At 33.1% G+C, this 18,951-nt stretch overlaps 1 protein-coding gene across 4 annotated transcripts in view; it reads left to right on the forward strand.

Annotated features, from left to right (window-relative positions):
* The window catches only part of LOC143079625 (junctophilin-1-like), a 49,318-nt gene that overhangs the window by 24,103 nt on the left and 6,264 nt on the right, over positions 1–18,951 (forward strand). For 2 of the 4 annotated variants that reach the window (XM_076255064.1, XM_076255066.1), the window contains 3 exons: positions 1,916–1,975; positions 6,050–6,851; positions 17,812–17,930. In XM_076255064.1, coding sequence (XP_076111179.1) covers positions 1,916–1,975; positions 6,050–6,851; positions 17,812–17,930 — 981 coding nt within the window. The remainder of the gene's footprint in view (positions 1–1,915; positions 1,976–6,049; positions 6,852–17,811; positions 17,931–18,951) is intronic. The other 2 variants (XM_076255067.1, XM_076255068.1) reach the window with 1 other exon arrangement.

An 18,951-nucleotide genomic window follows, 5' to 3' on the forward strand; every position in this document is an offset into this window, starting at 1 on the left:
TGAAGCGGTGCAAATTTTTTAATTCAATTTGACTTTTATCAAAAAAAGCATTGTAGCAAAGGGAAGAATAATGGTGGTCTGAGGCCAGAATTGTTTTCTTTAGTTTAAATGGGAAGTTGATTGCTATGCGTATTTTATCGTTCATTAAAACGTTTTTATGATTCATTTAAGGTGATTCTAATTTCTTTGCGAGGAACCAAAAACGGAGACGCCAAAAAATTATTAAGAACTCGTAACTTGAAAACTATTACGATGCAACTTAAGGGGGAAATAAGACCGATCTACGAACAACCTGAGGGAGCTTGATTTACACTCTTTGAATGATCTTAGAATTATCTTATCTTCCCCTTAATTCAATATTTACGACATCTCTTAATAAAATTTCTTGTTACCGGCCTCAGTTTATATGAACAGTGTCTATAAACAACTCTGTTTCATTATTTATTCATTGACCATCATCAATAGCGCCACGAGGAACAACGGCCAATAGTACATTCCAGTTTGGTGCTCACTTGAATTATCACAGCGCAATATTACGGTCGGTGTCCTCCAGTAAAAAGAGACATTGAATATGATTAGGAAAAAGAAAGAAAAAAAAGAAGAATATAAACTAGACACAATTGCTTTTAATCTTTACTCCAGGGAGGAAAATAGCTTGTATCAGATTTTATCATTCAAATTCAGGCTTTCAAAAGTGACTTATAAATAAGAAACGATTATAGACTTAAAAAATAGACGAAAACATAACAGAATTAATAATACACGTTATGCATGTATACGCAAATCATTTTGGTTGTTTCGTCTCATACACATATTTGTCAGAAGACATGCTATTTTTTGTATTGTCTAACAGTCTCCGTCTGACAGACGATGTTTTTCAAAATGAAATCAGACGTCTATGTTAAATTAAGAATGGAACCCAACTTATCATCATACCGACGTGGTGTGCACTTTTAATATGATTGCTTTTGGATGGGATTCCCTTGAAAACGGGAAAATGGGATGATCGACAACACAAAATCTGCAGTTAAAATTGGAAAGGAAAATAATTAAAAACATGTTCAGTTATACATTTCAAAGATTTTGGTATCTTGTATTTGAAAAAAGGAGAGACATTAGTGTCAAACAAACAAAAATGCTATATCAATTTGGTAACGCTCGAAATCACAAGATTTGTATGCTAAAGATATAAAACTCCTTTTGAATAAACATGCTTGATCACAAAAGACAAACTTATTCGACAATCTATAACAGCGGATAAAGTTAGTTCCCTTGAATTTTTCAGATATCACTATATCGATAGAATATTGAAAATTTGCATGTTTGTTAATGTAAAATTTCAAGTTGCATGAATATGCATTTCATATTAACCAATTGATTTCTGTATTGACAGATTCAAATACAATTTGCTTTCAATTTAGAATGGGTTTTTTTTTGCCGGATCATTTAGATATATGAAAATATCCCACAAACACTCCTTTTCTGTATCATAAGCGCATCAAATGAGACTAAAAAGTATCTTCATTCGTCACAGCATATTTTTGAGATCCCAGAGAAACTGCTAACCGTTATGTTATTTCAGCATTATCATTTAAGAAAAATGACTATCACAATGTAATGCTTTATCACATCACGCTAAGACTGTTATGAGTGTGTATGCTAGTGCATTTTACTACACAAAGCTTTATTTTCAAGCACCCTCACCTGGCATACTTCATGCTACGCTTTGACAAGTACTTTTCCCATCGGTGGAAATATTTGTTTCTTCCTTTCTTTCTCGTTCCATGATGAGTTATTATTATCCTTTAAAATTTGTTTTACACGGAGTTTAACTTTAAATGACCCAACTGTAATGATATAATCAAACCTTCAAAATCATTCCAATGTTTTAATTTTTCTTTTATTTTTAATTAAGTTTGGTATCAACAAGGCCTTGGGAATGGTTATGAAGACCAGGTGAACGGTGCTAGCAGTAGTGAGTTTCCCTTTCTTAATTTTGCATACTTTTGATGTAATTTGCATACTTTGATGTACTTTTGCATACTTTGGTGTAATTTGCATACTCTAGTAGAAAAGCATTGCTTAGTGTATTAGTGTTAACAACATCTGTTTGTGTTGTTTCTTATGGTATACAAGTACTTTCTCATATACATAAGTTACCAATATTCCCCGTCTTGCACTTGTTGTAATGAGACAACATGAAAAGCATGCTTGTTTGGTTTCAACCTTGTTTGTAAATTTTGTAAGTTTTATGCTTTTATGAATTCAAAATACTGTATTTAAGCATGAAAACTCGCTATCTCATTTGATTTGATTCGTTTTAAATTCAAGGATTCATTCAGATCTTATATCTACAGGAATTCATGTATTTAAAAGATGGAGCGATACTTTATAAATAAAAAAAATATGAACTGATAAATACTAGTATATAAGCTTTAATATTTACCTTTTCGAAAGAACTTTAAACAAATAATAATAGTTTAATTATGAAAAAAGCATGTTATTAGACAATAATAAATCCCCCATACAAAGAGAGATGCTTACATGCTACAAATATATATATTCCAACGAACAAGTACTAGCTCTGTTTTTTTAAATGATTCATGCAGAAATGTAATTTCGTTTAAATATTCATTTTTGAAATACAACGTATTATGTCATGGGATGGAAAGCCGGAAATATATGGGCATAAAGTCAAACTTGTATTATATGTTATTTTAATTTCTACAACACGATCAAAGGTTTCAAACTACAAACATTGATTTGTAGTTCTGTTAAACAATTCATTATGCCTCTACATAATGAAAGAATCGATTCATACTCGACAATGCCTCGGGGAATATTTTTTTTCTTCATGCAACTACATATCACCGCATTGTTGAGTTCATTATTACACTTGGAAACAAGAATTCCATCGGTGAATAAAAGCTGTGAAAAAGCTTCCGATAAACCCGATAATCAGTTGTTGACATCTCATCTGTGCTGCGGAATAATTATGGAACACGATAAAATAGATCTCCCATTCTCTGATCAATCATGACCACTTGTTATCTTATTGATCTTTTTGGTTGGTGATCTAATTTAAACAATTTAGGCTAAATTATTCAAAACACATTAGACTTATAAGTCATAAATTGTCAATATATGTCTTGAGAGGAAAATATATTGTCATACATATTGATTCCATCTCTTTGTGTATTTAAAGTTGAAGCACTGAGGATTATAAACATGCTAAAGTTAAATACAGACAATTTATATAAATGCCTAAGAATGTAACTTTAATGCGGAAATGAGTGTTATGAAAATAGCTGTTATATTTTCAATCTACGCACTCAACAAAAACATAACATTTATAGAATTTATAGTATTCTCGGAGAGCTTAAAAGTTAATTTGATTAGAGCAGCTGAACGAAATGAAGCACGAAAAAGGATGTATGAACGTAAATGCGACCTGGTGTACTCTTTCAACAACTTAGAAGGCCATCTATGGCGCGGAATCACGGTCAAAAATACTTATTTACGTATAAACATAATTATTTCTGTATATACGGAATTCGATTTATGTATATACGTAAATCGAATTCCGAATATACGTTAATCGAATTCTGTATATACAGAAATAATTACGTATATACGTAACTCGAATTCTGTATATACATAAATCGAATTCCGTATATACAGAAATAATTATGTATATACAGAAATAATTATGTATATACGAAATTCGATTTACGTATATACGAAATTCGATTTACGTATATACGAAATTCAATTTACGTATATACAGAATTCGATTTACGTATATACAGAATTCGATTAACGTATATACGTTATTATTTCTGTATATACAGAATTCGATTTACGTATATACGTAAATAGAATTCCGTATATACAGAAATACTATCTTTCTGTCTTAACACAAATATTTCTGTATATACGTTATTTTTTCTGTATATACATAATTCGATTTCTGTATATACGTTATTATTTCTGTATATACGTAATTCGATTTCTGTATATACGTTATACGATTCTGTGTATACGGAATTAATTTTGTATATACGTAATTCTATTTCTGTGTTTACGGAATTATTTCTGTATATACATAATTGGATCATGGAAGTATCATAGTCAATATAATACTTCCATGATTGGATTAACGTATATTTATAGATTATCGTTGGTTATCTCAACGACATTGATTTTCTCGCTTGAGCCGGTCACGGCGAAAGTGAGAAAAGCAATCGAGTTGAGATGACCAATGATAATCTGTTTATCGCTATTTTACCTATGACGAGGTTGTCAATTTCATGTCAATTTCATTAGCAACGCCACGTGGCTTCTTAGTTTCTAGTGATAATTTTCCATCTCAAGCGAGTAGCATGATATGAAAAATTATCACAAAAAAAAGATCAAAGGAAAATGTAATCATTTTTGTATAGACGTAAATCGAATTATGTATCTACACAAAGAAGTATTTTTGACCCTGATTCCGCGCCATAGCCATCAAATTAATTTGCATATTTTTAAAATATATGCAATCAACACAGCTTAAAATTAACCGATACAGTGCAAGATTGTTAGTCTTGATGAACGAAAACATAAGGTGTTTGACATGAAATTAAAATTATATAAATTCCCAAATTCAAGTTTTTCGTTGATGATATTATTTTCAGTCTTTTTATTATTTCTAGTGAATAAACGATAACAATCCAAACGGCCGAACTGTTTTCAATTTGTTTTCATTGTTCTATTGTATAAGATGGTAAAAATTTCCCGAACAAAGTTGTTGGGCATTTTCTTTACTGGAGGAAGGCCAGGGAAACTTGGACTGCCACTGTAAAATGAGATTTGATTGGTACAGACATTTTTGCATTGTACATGTAATAGGCCTCTTATACGGACCCCCTTAAAGAATTGTTTCAAGAGTTCTTAACGTATGTAAAGAGCGCTTTCGTTATATAAAGACTGAATTTTTAGAATACACAAAGTCAGTTGTTTTACATCCTACCCCTACATTGAAAATACCAAAATCATTTCAGTTCGACCAGTATTTATATATCATATATGGTATTGATTAAAACGAGAGGTACTGACTAGTAGGTAGTATAAACAAAGATTTACAGCTACTTTAATAGCATGCAATGAAAACATTTGATTAATTTGCTTGCTATGTTTGTTTGGATGTTTGTAAACAACAGGTATATAGTCTGTTTTAGTCTGTTCACTGGAATTTGATTGGACAATTAACATTAATTTCATTTCATGTCAAATTTTATGGTCCAATCAATCCCCAGTATATACAAAACAGACTGAAACTCCGCCTACCTATTGTTTGCAAACATCCAAGCAAAGTGAAACATAGAAAGCAAGTTGATCAAAGGTTTGCTTTGCATGCTTTTATAGAAGAGCTGTAAGTGTTCTTTAAAATCTTTGTACACGTGAACGTAAGAAACAGATCAAAATGAGGCTTCAGTAGTTTGCCGATTTTCAAATCTCCGTAATTTGCGCCCAAGAAGAGACACATCAAAGTAGCAAACAAAAACTCAGAGAACCGCATGCACTCAAACAAGAACAAGTCTGGAAACATCGACAGGCCAATCGTCTCCTGCTAAAGCGTATACTGATTTATAAACCCTGCAAACACACAAGAAGTCAAGTCTGATATGCATAACACTACTTGAGGTTTGTTCCGAACAGATGGATTTTTCTATATACATGTCTTACGATGAATTTGTATCTAAACTTAAGTGGTTTCATGCATATCAGCCCTGAAGCTAAGTTTTCCTAGTATATGGATAATTCTTATAACATGAGCATCACGACGGGTGCCACATGTGGAGCAGGATCCGCTTACCCTTCCGGAGCACATGAGATCACCTCTATAGTAGTTTGTTAAGTATTTGTTAATTATTTGTTTTTTTTGGGGATGCTTATATCAAAGTAAAGCACTGTCTTATATTTTAAGCATGCATCAGTATATCTTGTGTATAAATAATATAATAGTTTTAAGGAACATAAAATGATACGTTACATTTATATTTGACAGGTACATATCAGGGACAATGGTTAAGAGGAATGAGACACGGTTATGGTGTACGACAAAGTGTTCCCTATGGCCTGGCCTCATATTATCGTCCAAAAGCATTACGAGCTTCATTGACATCCCTACGCAGCGAAAATGAGGATGAAATGGTAGTTAAAAGTCGTGATAAAAAACTTGACGAAAGTCGAGGGGGATTTGTCCTCAAAGCTAAAAGTGATGAAACTCCCCCAGCACGTCGAAAGTCAATTTTTGATAAACAGGGCCGCACTAGTTTACGAAAAACACTCATGTCTGGATTAAAACTCAAGAAACAAAAAAGCACTGGAGATATAAACGATTCACCAAAACGTCAAACGGGTTCCGTACGGAGCACGATCAGTAGTATAAGTCATGTTAGTGCCGATTCAACACAATCAGGGATGACAAATGCCTCCATGTACACAGATAGTAATCTTTCTTTTGTTAGTCAAGATGATATTACTGATGTTAATGTCACAGAAACGTATATGGGAGAGTGGAAAAATGATAAACGCTCTGGTTTTGGCGTAAGTGAACGATCCGATGGGCTACGATACGAAGGAGAGTGGATAAATAATAAAAAATACGGTTACGGAGTGACTACGTTTAAAGATGGCACCAGAGAAGAAGGAAAATATAAAAACAATGTGTTAATATCGTCAGGAAAGAAAAATAAATTATTTTTAATTCGGACTTCCAAATTACGTGAACGGGTAGACAATGCAGTTTTATCAGCTCAAAGAGCAGCACAAATAGCACTACAAAAAGCTGACATAGCTATTACTAGGTGAGTTATAACTATATAGATATCCAGGTGTGTTGATAAGTCGTTATCCTAAGGCTATTTTTTTCTTATTTTTTTCTGTAGACTTAGCTTTCATTTTTTATTACCATGCATTGTCAAGCTTGGTAACTCATAATTATTTGTCAGTAACTAAATGTACGATGCTGTCCCATACTGAACCTTCTGACCTTGTTTGTTTACATTTAAATTTCAATGGCGTCAAAATCACGTGATGTCAATTCGTTCTACCCAATCAAATTGCTCTACTGTCAATTAGGGGATTTTTCAGTCTACGGCAATTACGTTATTTCTTTGTGGGATATTGCTTCAAAATAGTTTGCAATAATTTTGGGTTTTATTCAACAGGAAAACTATTTTTTTGCCATCCCTTTTAACATCAATGGAATTCTGTATGAATATTTACCTACAGTCATGATGGTCAGAATATCGATCTTTTTATAATGAATAAAAAGAAAATTGTATGAAAAATAAATGTAAATGGTTTTTTATTAACCTACTCTATATTCCTGTACAAAATTATGGCATGGGCATCGTTTTTTCAATTAGTTTTCCTTTCATTTTGGTTGGGCTTTTTTCGCGGGAAAATCGCAAAAGACGTAAGGAGCATGTCATTTTAAAATTCCTAAAAATACGATTTGCTTGACCTGTATTGCCTGCCACAAGATTGATGACGCTGAATGGAATGTACACAAAGCAATGGAGGCCGGAAGTGGGATTTTGTGAAGTTCTAGAATGTTTTTAGACATTCGGAAGTCGGGATTGAAACGGGCATTAGTAAATTGGCATTTTTTAGCAATAATTGAGAACAACAATGAAAACTTACCTTCAGAAATGTTTTTTTATTCAAAAGTGCAGAAAAAACGTATTCTCCACTGTTTTTCTACGCCGGAAGTAGCGTAGTGACGTCAATGCGGAGTTTCCCCGTGTGTTAAGTTCAAACACAAATACCTAACGAACTGACAAGATGAACGATTTTAGTCTACGGTAGGATATACAAAACTTATTTGTAATTACGTGATTTTCATAGTATTCTTTTAAGCTTGAAATATTTTCAGCGCCTGGTCAATAGCAGCACCAGAAAGTCCAGGTTAAATTCATCATTCATCCTTATATGGAATACATCAAAATTGTTCTGTATCTTTCCTCCAGACAATGGAGGAAAGATACAAAACAACAATTCCAATACCTAGCAATAAAGAAGTCCCGAGATGGTCTGTTGTACTGGGTTTTTTGTCTTAATATGTACCATAGATTGTTTGAAATTCCATTGAAAAGGTATCAGGGTATCAACACTTATATACACATGTCACATGTTATTGCATATTTGAAATCAACAATATGTCCTTTGCATGAATAGAACAACCAACATATATGATTAATGTCATCTAAACATAAGTTTTCAACCGGATCCTGTACAATTTTTTTAGGGGGAAACTCATTCCATCTGCTTTGAGTAAGATAGATAATTGTTAACATTGAAACAACCAGCATCCGGAACTGTAGTATTTTCTAACTATTTGTATAAATACATGGCAAACATTAAACACCGATAAAACTGAAACTGGATATATATCTTCTAAATTAGGATTTTTTTTGTGTGCTCTTCGTCTGTCATGCATGTAAGCGCTGTACGCTTGACCGTAATTGGACACAAAATTGGCAGTTTGTTTATTCTTTCCTTATTTGTCTTATTATCTTAATATAAGAAGAAGACACATCGATTGGGATAAACAAAACACAAGCAAAATAAAAGCAGACAGCAACATTGCCAGAAAAGGTAAACGAAAAAATATAATCAGCACTATATACATAGAAAACTATAGAGCAACACGAACATACATAAAATCGATTCAGTTGTTCCTGAATCTATTCCTGTCTCTCTATTGACACCCGCAATGTTTCTCATGTTAAAATATAACATTGAGTCGTATTAGTTGGGTATGCATCATAAGAGCAGATTGGCACAAACATGATTCTTGTCAAACAATAAACAACACCAATTTTAACCCATCGGCACATCGTCATGGTAAATTATCTTATCTTATCCTTAACTTGATTGAACGTGAAAGTTTAAGATAAATAGATAGTTTCCTGGAAAAAAATTGAAATACAAGTAGACATTTTAAATTTACCGTTAGTTCCTGGGTGAAAGGGGAATGTGGTGCCCTATAGAACGATGATGTTTACTCGTTTGCAGAACTTAAAATAAATAGAGAGAAATTTGAAAGATCCGTAAACAAAACTCAATTTGGTTGAAATCGTTAATCGGACCCTTTAAAAAGTTATTGTCCTTGGGTGATTGCTTGATGGCTGCTTAACATCCAGTGGGGTTTATTGACCTTAAATAATAACTTTACCCTGTGTGTGCATTTTTTGAAGGAACCATACTTAGATAGTGAACATTTCTAGATTGCAAAGATATTAAGAGATTGTGAAGATGTTAAGCACAATAAGATCTTCAAATAAGTTAATATTGCAGAAATATTAAATTGACTCAGTATCTATAGGAGTTATTGCCCTGATTTCTTTTTATGAGACGAGATAGTTGGTCTTCTACTCAACCCCCAACCTGGAGGGCTAGAGGATTTGTAATTTAGATCCCATTCCTTAAGAACAGTTGCCAAACAAGGCTTACGAGTCATGAGCTGTCCGTTTTGTTCGAGTTGTCTCTCTTAGATAGGTTGCCTTGCTGGGCTAATGACTCCTATCTAACCAAACTATTTGCCCAAAGCTATAGCAGAGGTTGGTGAGAGCTAGCGCCTGTCCGCACACTGAATTGTAGTGCCCTTGCTGCTCCGAGATTCCCAAGCAGTTCAGCCTGACCTCGAAAGATGTCAGTTACCAGTCTTACCAACGGGGAAAATACAAAAATTATTTGGATTCTGTAATATTCTAAATTTAACCATGTATTTAGATTTTTAATATTGGACCTTAAATGGTAAATGTTTAATTTCAAATTTTTAAGTTCTTAGACCGTATTTATTCATGATTCTATGTCAGAAACCTATATTGTGTCAAATACAGTTTTACAAAAAAATCCAAATTCAGAGTTGTATCAAGTTTGAATGATGTGACATACTAACCAGTTAACCCGACTAGAGTCTGAATTCATTATCCCTCCTATTGGACTGATTGATTGATTTTTTGTGTTTAACACCACTTCCGGTCTTCTTTTATTCCTGGAGAGAAACGCCAACATCTCAGTCTTAGCTCACTAGTGCACAGACACTATAGAAAAACAAATTAGAGCACTCGGCCACCGGGCCCCATCCGTTCGGGACTCCCTTCTGTCTTACAATTCCAACTGACAGGTGCGGATCCAGGATTAAAAAAAAAGTGGGAAACCTTAGCCAAACCAACGTTTGCGAGGAGCGTTACTTGTAAAAATCTATACAATTATTCTATGCGAAGCTCCTTAAGCTCTCCTCCCACTCATAAATCCGAATCTGACAGGTTTCAATATGTTTGTCATTTTGACGTCATTTATACCTAGATCTGGCAAATTTAAACTGACAATAGTTTATATAACCTATCTGAAATTTGACATAAAACTAAAAGTACGCAAATTAAACTATTTGCACCATTAAGTTCAATATTTAACTATTGTCTTTGTCTTTCTATCACGTTTTCTTTGTTATTTTATCTGTACCAGATATAATCACTGATATGTATATCGGATATGAGTGTTGGTTTGGGCGTTTTATTCAAGTCTAAAAATAAAGAATAGTTCGAACAAACTATATATTGTATGATATATTGACAGGTAAATCACATTTCTTTCACGAGCAGTGTCATTTGTATAGTACGCCCAGCGGTTGAGTTTAGTTCGAAAGAACTCTTAATTTTTACTGCATATGTTCCATGTGTTTCTAGTAAAGTACATGATACATACGGAAACATGTGAAGACCTGTTGGTGACCTTCTGCTGTTGTCTGTTCTATGGTCGGGTTGTTGTCTCTTTGACACATTCCCCTTTTCCATTCTCAATTTTATTGATTGATTGAATGTTGCATGACGTCCAGTGGTAAAAAATATACAGAAAAAGGTCCTCCCTCCCTTCATTAGCATGGTATACTATCTACTGCATATCTGTATCCAAGTCAACAAATTGTCACGATCGTCAAAATATTATACACCTTTAAAAGGTGCATGTTTTATCTAAGCGTTTGAAAATAGATTTTTTTTTCTAATGGGGATGAAATTTGAGATTCTATTAGGAAATAAGTAAGATCCACTAGTTCGGTATGTGTCGAAAAACACTGATTTGAATTAAAACAAAGGAGATGTGGTATGATTGCCAATGAGAAAATTATTCACCCGGTACCGAATGAAGTTGATTTAACTAATTATAGGCCATCATAATGCCTTCAACAATGAGAAAACCCCATACCGTATAGCCCGACATGAAAAATGTGAAACAATTCAAACGAAAAACAAATATAACAGACATGAACCAACAGTAAACACTGAACTAAATGGTACTGGCTTGGGACAGGCACACACAGAGTGTGGCAGAGTTAAGCTGTTTGTGAACGCCTATAAAACCTTATCATAACCCGGGACAATATTGAGCAATTATGCGACAAATTCACAATATATATACTTTATGAAAAGAAAAAAGATCTGACATATATAGGAATGAGACAACTATCTTCACAAAGACCTATGAACAAAAATGTAATAACTTAAGGTCATTATATAAGGCCTTCAAATATGAACAAAATCCATACCTTATAGTAAGCTTTAAACGGCCCCGTAACACAAAATGTGAACTAGTATAACAGAAAGAAATAAAGGGCCTGAGTTAAAGTATTAACATTGAATGAAAAGCAATTATGACAGACAACGACACTGGACTATATGCTCATGACTTGAGAAAGGTACACACACAACATGTCGGTAAACAGAAACCTCGGTTTTTTATGATATTTTTGAGAGCAATGCACGTGAAGATTTATCTGAAAATTAGAAACATATTGAATGCAGCATTTTAACACCCCCAACATCCGAACACTCCAAACAGAAAACGAATACAATAGAGGTAAAATAACTGACAGTTTTGTGTCAAGAAAAGGTCCTATAGTTTCTAGTTCTCGGGAGCGCCCTCTCTTAACAACAAAACCAAACTCTGCGGTTGATGCATACGCAGGTAAATATATAAATATATAAAAAAAATGTGGAAACAAACTCCGATTAACCATGTCATCGCTTTTGACTTACAACTGGTTACTGCATTTAAGGGTTAGTGGAATTGTAAGGGATAATTTTGAAACTTATTCATGAGAAGATGTCCAAAAGTTTCTGTCAGATGAAATTTTCTGATGTCTCTCAATACGTTATTTTCTGTATCTTTGCACAAATAATTAATCAACTCTTTAAGATGTTAATCTATAATTTTCATGTCCATTTCATGACATACGACCAGTATTTCCCAGTTTTGTGACAGCTCTCTTGTTGAAAGCTGGCATTCGATATTAAATAGTTGTGTAAACATAACAACTATACTGCCGTTGCCGACCTAATTGCTTTAGAAATGTGTCGTCGTAATTGAAATTTTATATTGAGGTTTTGCTTCCACCTGCTATGGAGGATTTTAGAGTTAATTACCAGGATGTTTTCTCCAAATAATCGATTAATTCTTGTGTAAACGTCTGCTTTTATTTACTAATATGTAATCCCGATAATCGTTGCTTTCACTAGTCTATTCTGCTGCAGTCATTGAAGAGCTAAAGACTATTTATTTTGTCCGTGTTTGAAGTTAAAATACAACCAAGGATGAGTTGTGACTGCAATTTGATTGTTTTTTCTTCGATTTTCCTTGCCTATCCACTTTTTTATTTGCACTTAATGGTATTTTTTCTCAATCACGTCTGCGGTCTATGCAGATACTTGTTTTTATAACTTCAAAAAAACAAGACACAAAAGACAGCTGTTTATCGGCGGTAAAAGAACTTAATTAAGTATTAGTGTATTTAAAAGCTATATACACTTGTAAAAAATATTACAGGAAAACTTGAAAGACGGTTATGTCATCGTTATTCAGGCAGATTTGAAGTTCAGCTAGTCTATTTAAATGTTATCCTTGATTCTTAGTTAAATCGAATATTCTATTAGGAGGGTCTGGGTGGGGTTAATAGAACAATGCAGAATAGAGAAAATTTGGCCAAATGTATAGAAAAATTGGCAACATGTAATAAGAATAGTGAAAGATAGGATAAAAAAAATGAGAATAATAGGAAGCAAAAAATATACAGAATCGGGAATAACTGGCAAAAGTAGGAATTTAAAAATGGAGAAAAATGACATCAATAATTAAGGAATACTGAAATGAAGTGCCCCCTTATAGACTCTCTATTATGGGAGTTTTATCTAAAGATATCACAATACTTGAAGAATTACTTGAGCAATTTATTTTTCTTTGATGTATATCAACAATAATAAGAGATTCAATCATTTCAATGTTTTCAAAGTTAAAAGTGGAACCACACAGAGATAGAAATAAATTTGAATGATATTTCTGTCTGTATCACTTTAAAAAGTGCAAAAATGTAGATAAGAGGTAAATGCCTGAGACAGCTAACATAAACTTAACTTATTTCATAACTTTAAACAACACAAAACAATTGAAAACTGCCCCAACGATTAAGGAACTTCGGGTTCGTCTGCGCGAGTGTAGATAACTTGTGAACGTTGAAGGACCTAGACCCCCCCCCCCCTAATATTGGTCTGTCCTTCTTATCATCCATGGCCGTCCACCATTAGATAACCTCAGCACTAATTTCTACAATATCTTTGGTAAAGTTACTTGTTACCTGAACCGTTAAGTCATTATTAGGTCAGGTATACTACCCTCCTTTCGAAGCCTATTCCTACTGACAGATAGATAAGTTATCTGTCGGACTAGTCTGCAGTTTACCTAACAATGACTTCACGGTTCAGCTTACAAGCAAGCTAACCAAAAATATTACCTTTGCCTACACACTCAATGAAATCGACTGTAAAAGTAATTATATGATTGGTTAAATTAATGAAAAAAATGCTCTACTTTCTCCATAACTTTATTAGTGGAACATCTATAAAATAAAAACACCCGTATCTATGAATGCTAAAGCACTTAAACATTTTTGACATGATGACAATGCAATCATACCTTCTGAGGAAAAATATCCGCTCGTTTCTTGACTTGTATATATAACAATAGATATTAGCTATTGTACCTCTAAATAGATTTAACATGCAAATACAAAAATGTCATAAATACATGTAGTGGAAAATACTATATACTACATGTATCTGATATCTTGTGTACTATCCTGTAACATGGTAGTTCTATGCATTCTTCAAATATCTTACTGAAACAAGTTTTGTCCTAGAAGTTTACGATCTTCTATACAGATTAGAAGAATTACTAAACACATGCAATATATACGCAAATTGTACGAATGTTTTCTATCATTATCCCAATTCTTCTACTATGAACGAAAGGTATACTGGTAATTTTTTGTGAGCTTAATAAGTTAATCTGATTACCACTTGATAGTCCAAAGTTATGGTTATTTTGTTGAAAGCAAAGACATCTTGAAGTAAAACAAAATTTAAAAACATACCGAACTTAAAGGTAAATTGAAAAAGGAGGAAGTCCATAAACCAGACAAAATCAAACGTTAGACTGTATCATGTATATCAACCAACACTGAGAACGAATGGAAACACAGATTATCTTGAAAGGGTAGGATACAACTCAGTGCCGGATAAAAAAAAATCATTAGGGGCCAAGGGGCCCACTTACTGACTAAAAGGGGTCCACTCCAGTCATTAACCATTGAGCAATTAAATGGTGGGTTATTAGTGACCATTGAGCAATACGAACAAGCACAAAAACCATGAGGTCTATGAACACACTTGGTTTAAACTGGTACCAATATTCTGAAGAGGCAGATCTTGAAAACACACTAGATTAAATCCATACATGCCCCATGATTCCATATATAATCAAACAAATTGTTCCCACAAAAGGGGAGCATGCCCCCTGAAAACCCCTCTAACCCCCCTCCCCCCTTGTGCTTTTTTAAATGTATACATTGTGTTTTATTGACTTTTAATCGACCTTCAGGTACGCAGTTTGAGATAAATTCGGAATCGAATAAAATACCAAACAAGCTCTTATTTTTAAAGTATCAGCATTGAAAGGGAATAATAAGTCGTGTACAAATGATCGATAAATAACATACAAATTAAAAATCTTATAAGTGGCTTGATGCTAACAATACATGACCGAGTCGTATTTAGGAGGAGAGCTATGTTCTCAACTTCTTCTCTTATTGGAATAAATAATGTTAGTATTCTTAACATGGACAGAATGTATAATTCAAATTTATAGTTAAAAAGTAACGTTACAAGTCATTTTAGAAATTCTTCAATCAAACATCATCAATCTGTGTCCACACTTGTTATAAAGTTGATTTTATAAAAATATAAAACAATTCATTCATATGTTTGCACAGATAAAATTATCTTCAAATAATTGATAAAGTGAATTTTCAATCGTTCTTTACAATTACTTGTAACGATATATGTAACAAATGCACCAGATCGCAGAATGTGTCTACTGATAAATACAAGGATGTTCTTGGCGCGATCTAGCATCTGCGATAAATATCAGTAGTTTTCATCAGTAATTACTCATTTTACACTTATCCTGTGTTTATATATGGAAAATCAGATAACATAAGTGTTTTCTCATCATGATACGGAGAGAATGACCCGTAAATTTACTTGAGTAAAATCGTTACTTGTAATCGAACCATAATACACAGCGAGACAATTATTCGGCAGATCGAGCTGTTTATTTAAGTTCATCATTATTATATCACTCTCAATTATATTTTTAACGTTGAAAGGCCACTGGTTAGAGTACGCTGAATCTTTCAGCTTGTAATTTACATTACAATTGCCTTGGCTAATACATATAAAAATAAGGAATGGTGGTATGCTTGTAATTTAGATACCTATCACAGTAGTCAACAATGGACCAAGGAACAACGAAGCAAACAACCGTGAGGCCTTCAATGACGAGCAAAGCCCATACCCTATACAGATACCAAAAACCCAAAATTTTCTCATGTAGCAAACCAAATATTATTTGTTATAATGCCATATACAAGTTATAATCACGATTTCTGAAATTTTCTTCGGTTTTCGAAGTTAAATTTCATTTTCTAGGCATTTTCTAAAGTTTTCCGTTTCTAAATGAAAAAATGTGTATTGAATGCTTCTGATATGATTTTTTTTTATTTATACGCGTGTATGGATTTAATCTAGTGTGTTTTCAAGATCTGCCTCTTCAGAATATTGGTACCAGTTTAAACCAAGTGTGTTCATAGACCTCATGGTTTTTGTGCTTGTTCGTATTGCTCAATGGTCACTAATAACCCACCATTTAATTGCTCAATGGTTAGTTTTCTGTGTTCAGCGTTTGGCAGAATTTCGTTTGTCGTTCGTGGTTTTTCGTCATGGTTTTGTTGGGTTTTTATTTAACTTTTGATTTTTGGTTGTCGTTTTAGGGTCTTCTGTCTTTTTTTAAAATGATTATGCTATGCCTTTTTATTCGCTCTTTAACTCAGTCTTGAAAATGCAATGACTATTGTTATATATTACCATAAAAAATATCATCAAGCTATTGTACAAAAACAAATACAAGTCTTTTGTTTTTTTTAAATTGATTCAAATTACAGTTATCGTACATAGTCTCAAATTACAGTTATCGTACATAGTCTCAAATTACAGTAATCGTACATAGTCTCAAATTACAGTTATCGTACATAGTCTCAAATTACAGTTATCGTACATTGTCTGAATTGTACTCGATTTCAACCAGGAAAACAAGCTCGGTTTAGCCTCGAGTTTCTTCCTGATTCTAAAGCTTTCACAAATGAAATTGATATTCGCAACAATGTACGTATATTGTTTATGTATGTATACGTTGTTTTGACAAATCTTTTGTAACTCATAACTTTGATTTTGTTGGATACAATTTTTTGTATCGCTACTATTTGGAGGAAAATATTTGTTGTTTACTAACGAATTGTGTATGCCTGGTATTTCAATCAATTGCCATTATTTTTGTCAGTGTCGTAAAAATGTGTCGTAATATTCCAGGGAATTTTGACACGTGATTATACAACTAATATTTCTTTTCTAAGAAAAAACTTTTTATACTCAATATCAATTTGTGGTTTACGTTTAAAGATTTTGTAATTAACACAACATATAATAATATGGCTTAATTCTGCAGTAACAGTTTTCAATGACGCAAATTATAGCTAGAAGAATTCCATAATGTGGGTGGGCGGTGACCACAGTCACTAATAACCCACCATTTAATTGCATCCATTATGTCAACCAATATTCCCATTTGATTTAGTAATGATGAGACAATTGAAAATGAAAAAGACTACGTAAGCGGAAAAACAAGAAATATAATACCTGAACATAGAGCAGAATGTGTAAAACAAAGTTTTCTTTTCTTGAAGAACCTAAAGCAAATCTGAAATAAAACCCCAAAAAACTGTGAAATAAATTTAACGTATATGTCAACTAACCAAACTGTCATACGCAAAATAATTGAATATGTATTTAAGGAATAACATTGAGAATGTATAAATGGGGAATTTGCCATAGATTAAACAACCCGACCGAAGAGCAGAAAACAGGCCAAGGCCATCAACTGGTCTTCAAAACATGTAGAAACATGTTGACCAGTTAACTTTATCGCAAAAAATAAATAGAAATCACCATTTCAATTAGCGAAGAAAAAAAATCATTACATTCAAATCGTACTTTATATAATAGAGCAAAGGTATTTTTATAGCACATATTCATAATATTCATGTTTTTTCCATTCAGTAAACATGTCAATAAACTATGATCTATTTTATTTCAGAATGGCTAATGCTCGGGCAAAGTCAGAACAGGCAGATCAAGCGGCACTGAAAGCAGACCAGGATTCAGATATTGCCAGAATTAAAGCCAAGGAATATGCACCGGAATTTCACCAGCCAGGTATATAAAAGAGTTTAATGGCAGTTTGAAGTGGAAGATGGATAGATTATGTTATTAATTTTACTTCATTCGTTTGTACCTTTAAAGCACGTATACATTGGAGAAAATCACATTATTTTCTCACACCAAAAAAGAAAACTACATTATTTAGATTTCATTCGTCTGAAGCGCTTTTCTTGATTTACCATCAGGAATACTCAAAGCCGCGGATATTGGAAAGCCAAAGAGGTATAAAAACCGAAGCAGTTGCAGAGCTATATGACCGAAAAGGACATAACAATAACCAAGTCTTTCTTTAGTCACCTTTTTGTGAGAGAGTTAAAACTTTATTTTCTAAATAATTCCCAAATTCATAAACATACCATTTTGGAAATCATATCAGTCCGAAATTTGTACTTTTGCAATAACCTTAGAAATAGAAAAGTGTACTTGATTTACTTTGAGGTTCATATTGATCCTAGATTAACCTTGTTTACTCCTCAACGTTAGATAGTTTTAAAATTAATAAACATAAAACAAATCTTTTCAAATTAAAACCCACAGGTGCGACGACAAACATCATTTTTTACCACTAGAGATCGTTAGTCACAAGTTATTTGCACTTTCAAAGCTTTGAAGTAGTACTACACTTTGTCAAAATTGGAAGTTGCACCTTCAAAGCTTTGAAGTAGTACTACACTTTGTCAGAATTGGAAGTTTTGTTATTTATCGACAGTTGCATATGCATTTTACTTGTAATTCCATGTTGAATCACTGTTACACGAAAACTCGTTCACTGTTTTCAAACTTTAAAGTTAAAATACAACATAGATTTTTATGGCCCTGACGAACCGGAGGAGGCATTAAGTTTTACCCTTCTCCGTCCATACGTAATTAGATCCGTACGTCCCTAAGTGTGCGTCCGTTCTCTAACTTAAGTTTGCCTTAACCAAATGTTCTGAAACTTGAACAAAATACTTATTACCTCAAAACACAGATCAGGTTGAAATTTGGTGGCGTCACTTTAACTGTTCTAGAGTTA

This window comes from Mytilus galloprovincialis, chromosome 6 (assembly GCF_965363235.1).
Source record: "Mytilus galloprovincialis chromosome 6, xbMytGall1.hap1.1, whole genome shotgun sequence".
NCBI classification, from domain to species: Eukaryota; Metazoa; Mollusca; class Bivalvia; order Mytilida; family Mytilidae; genus Mytilus; species Mytilus galloprovincialis.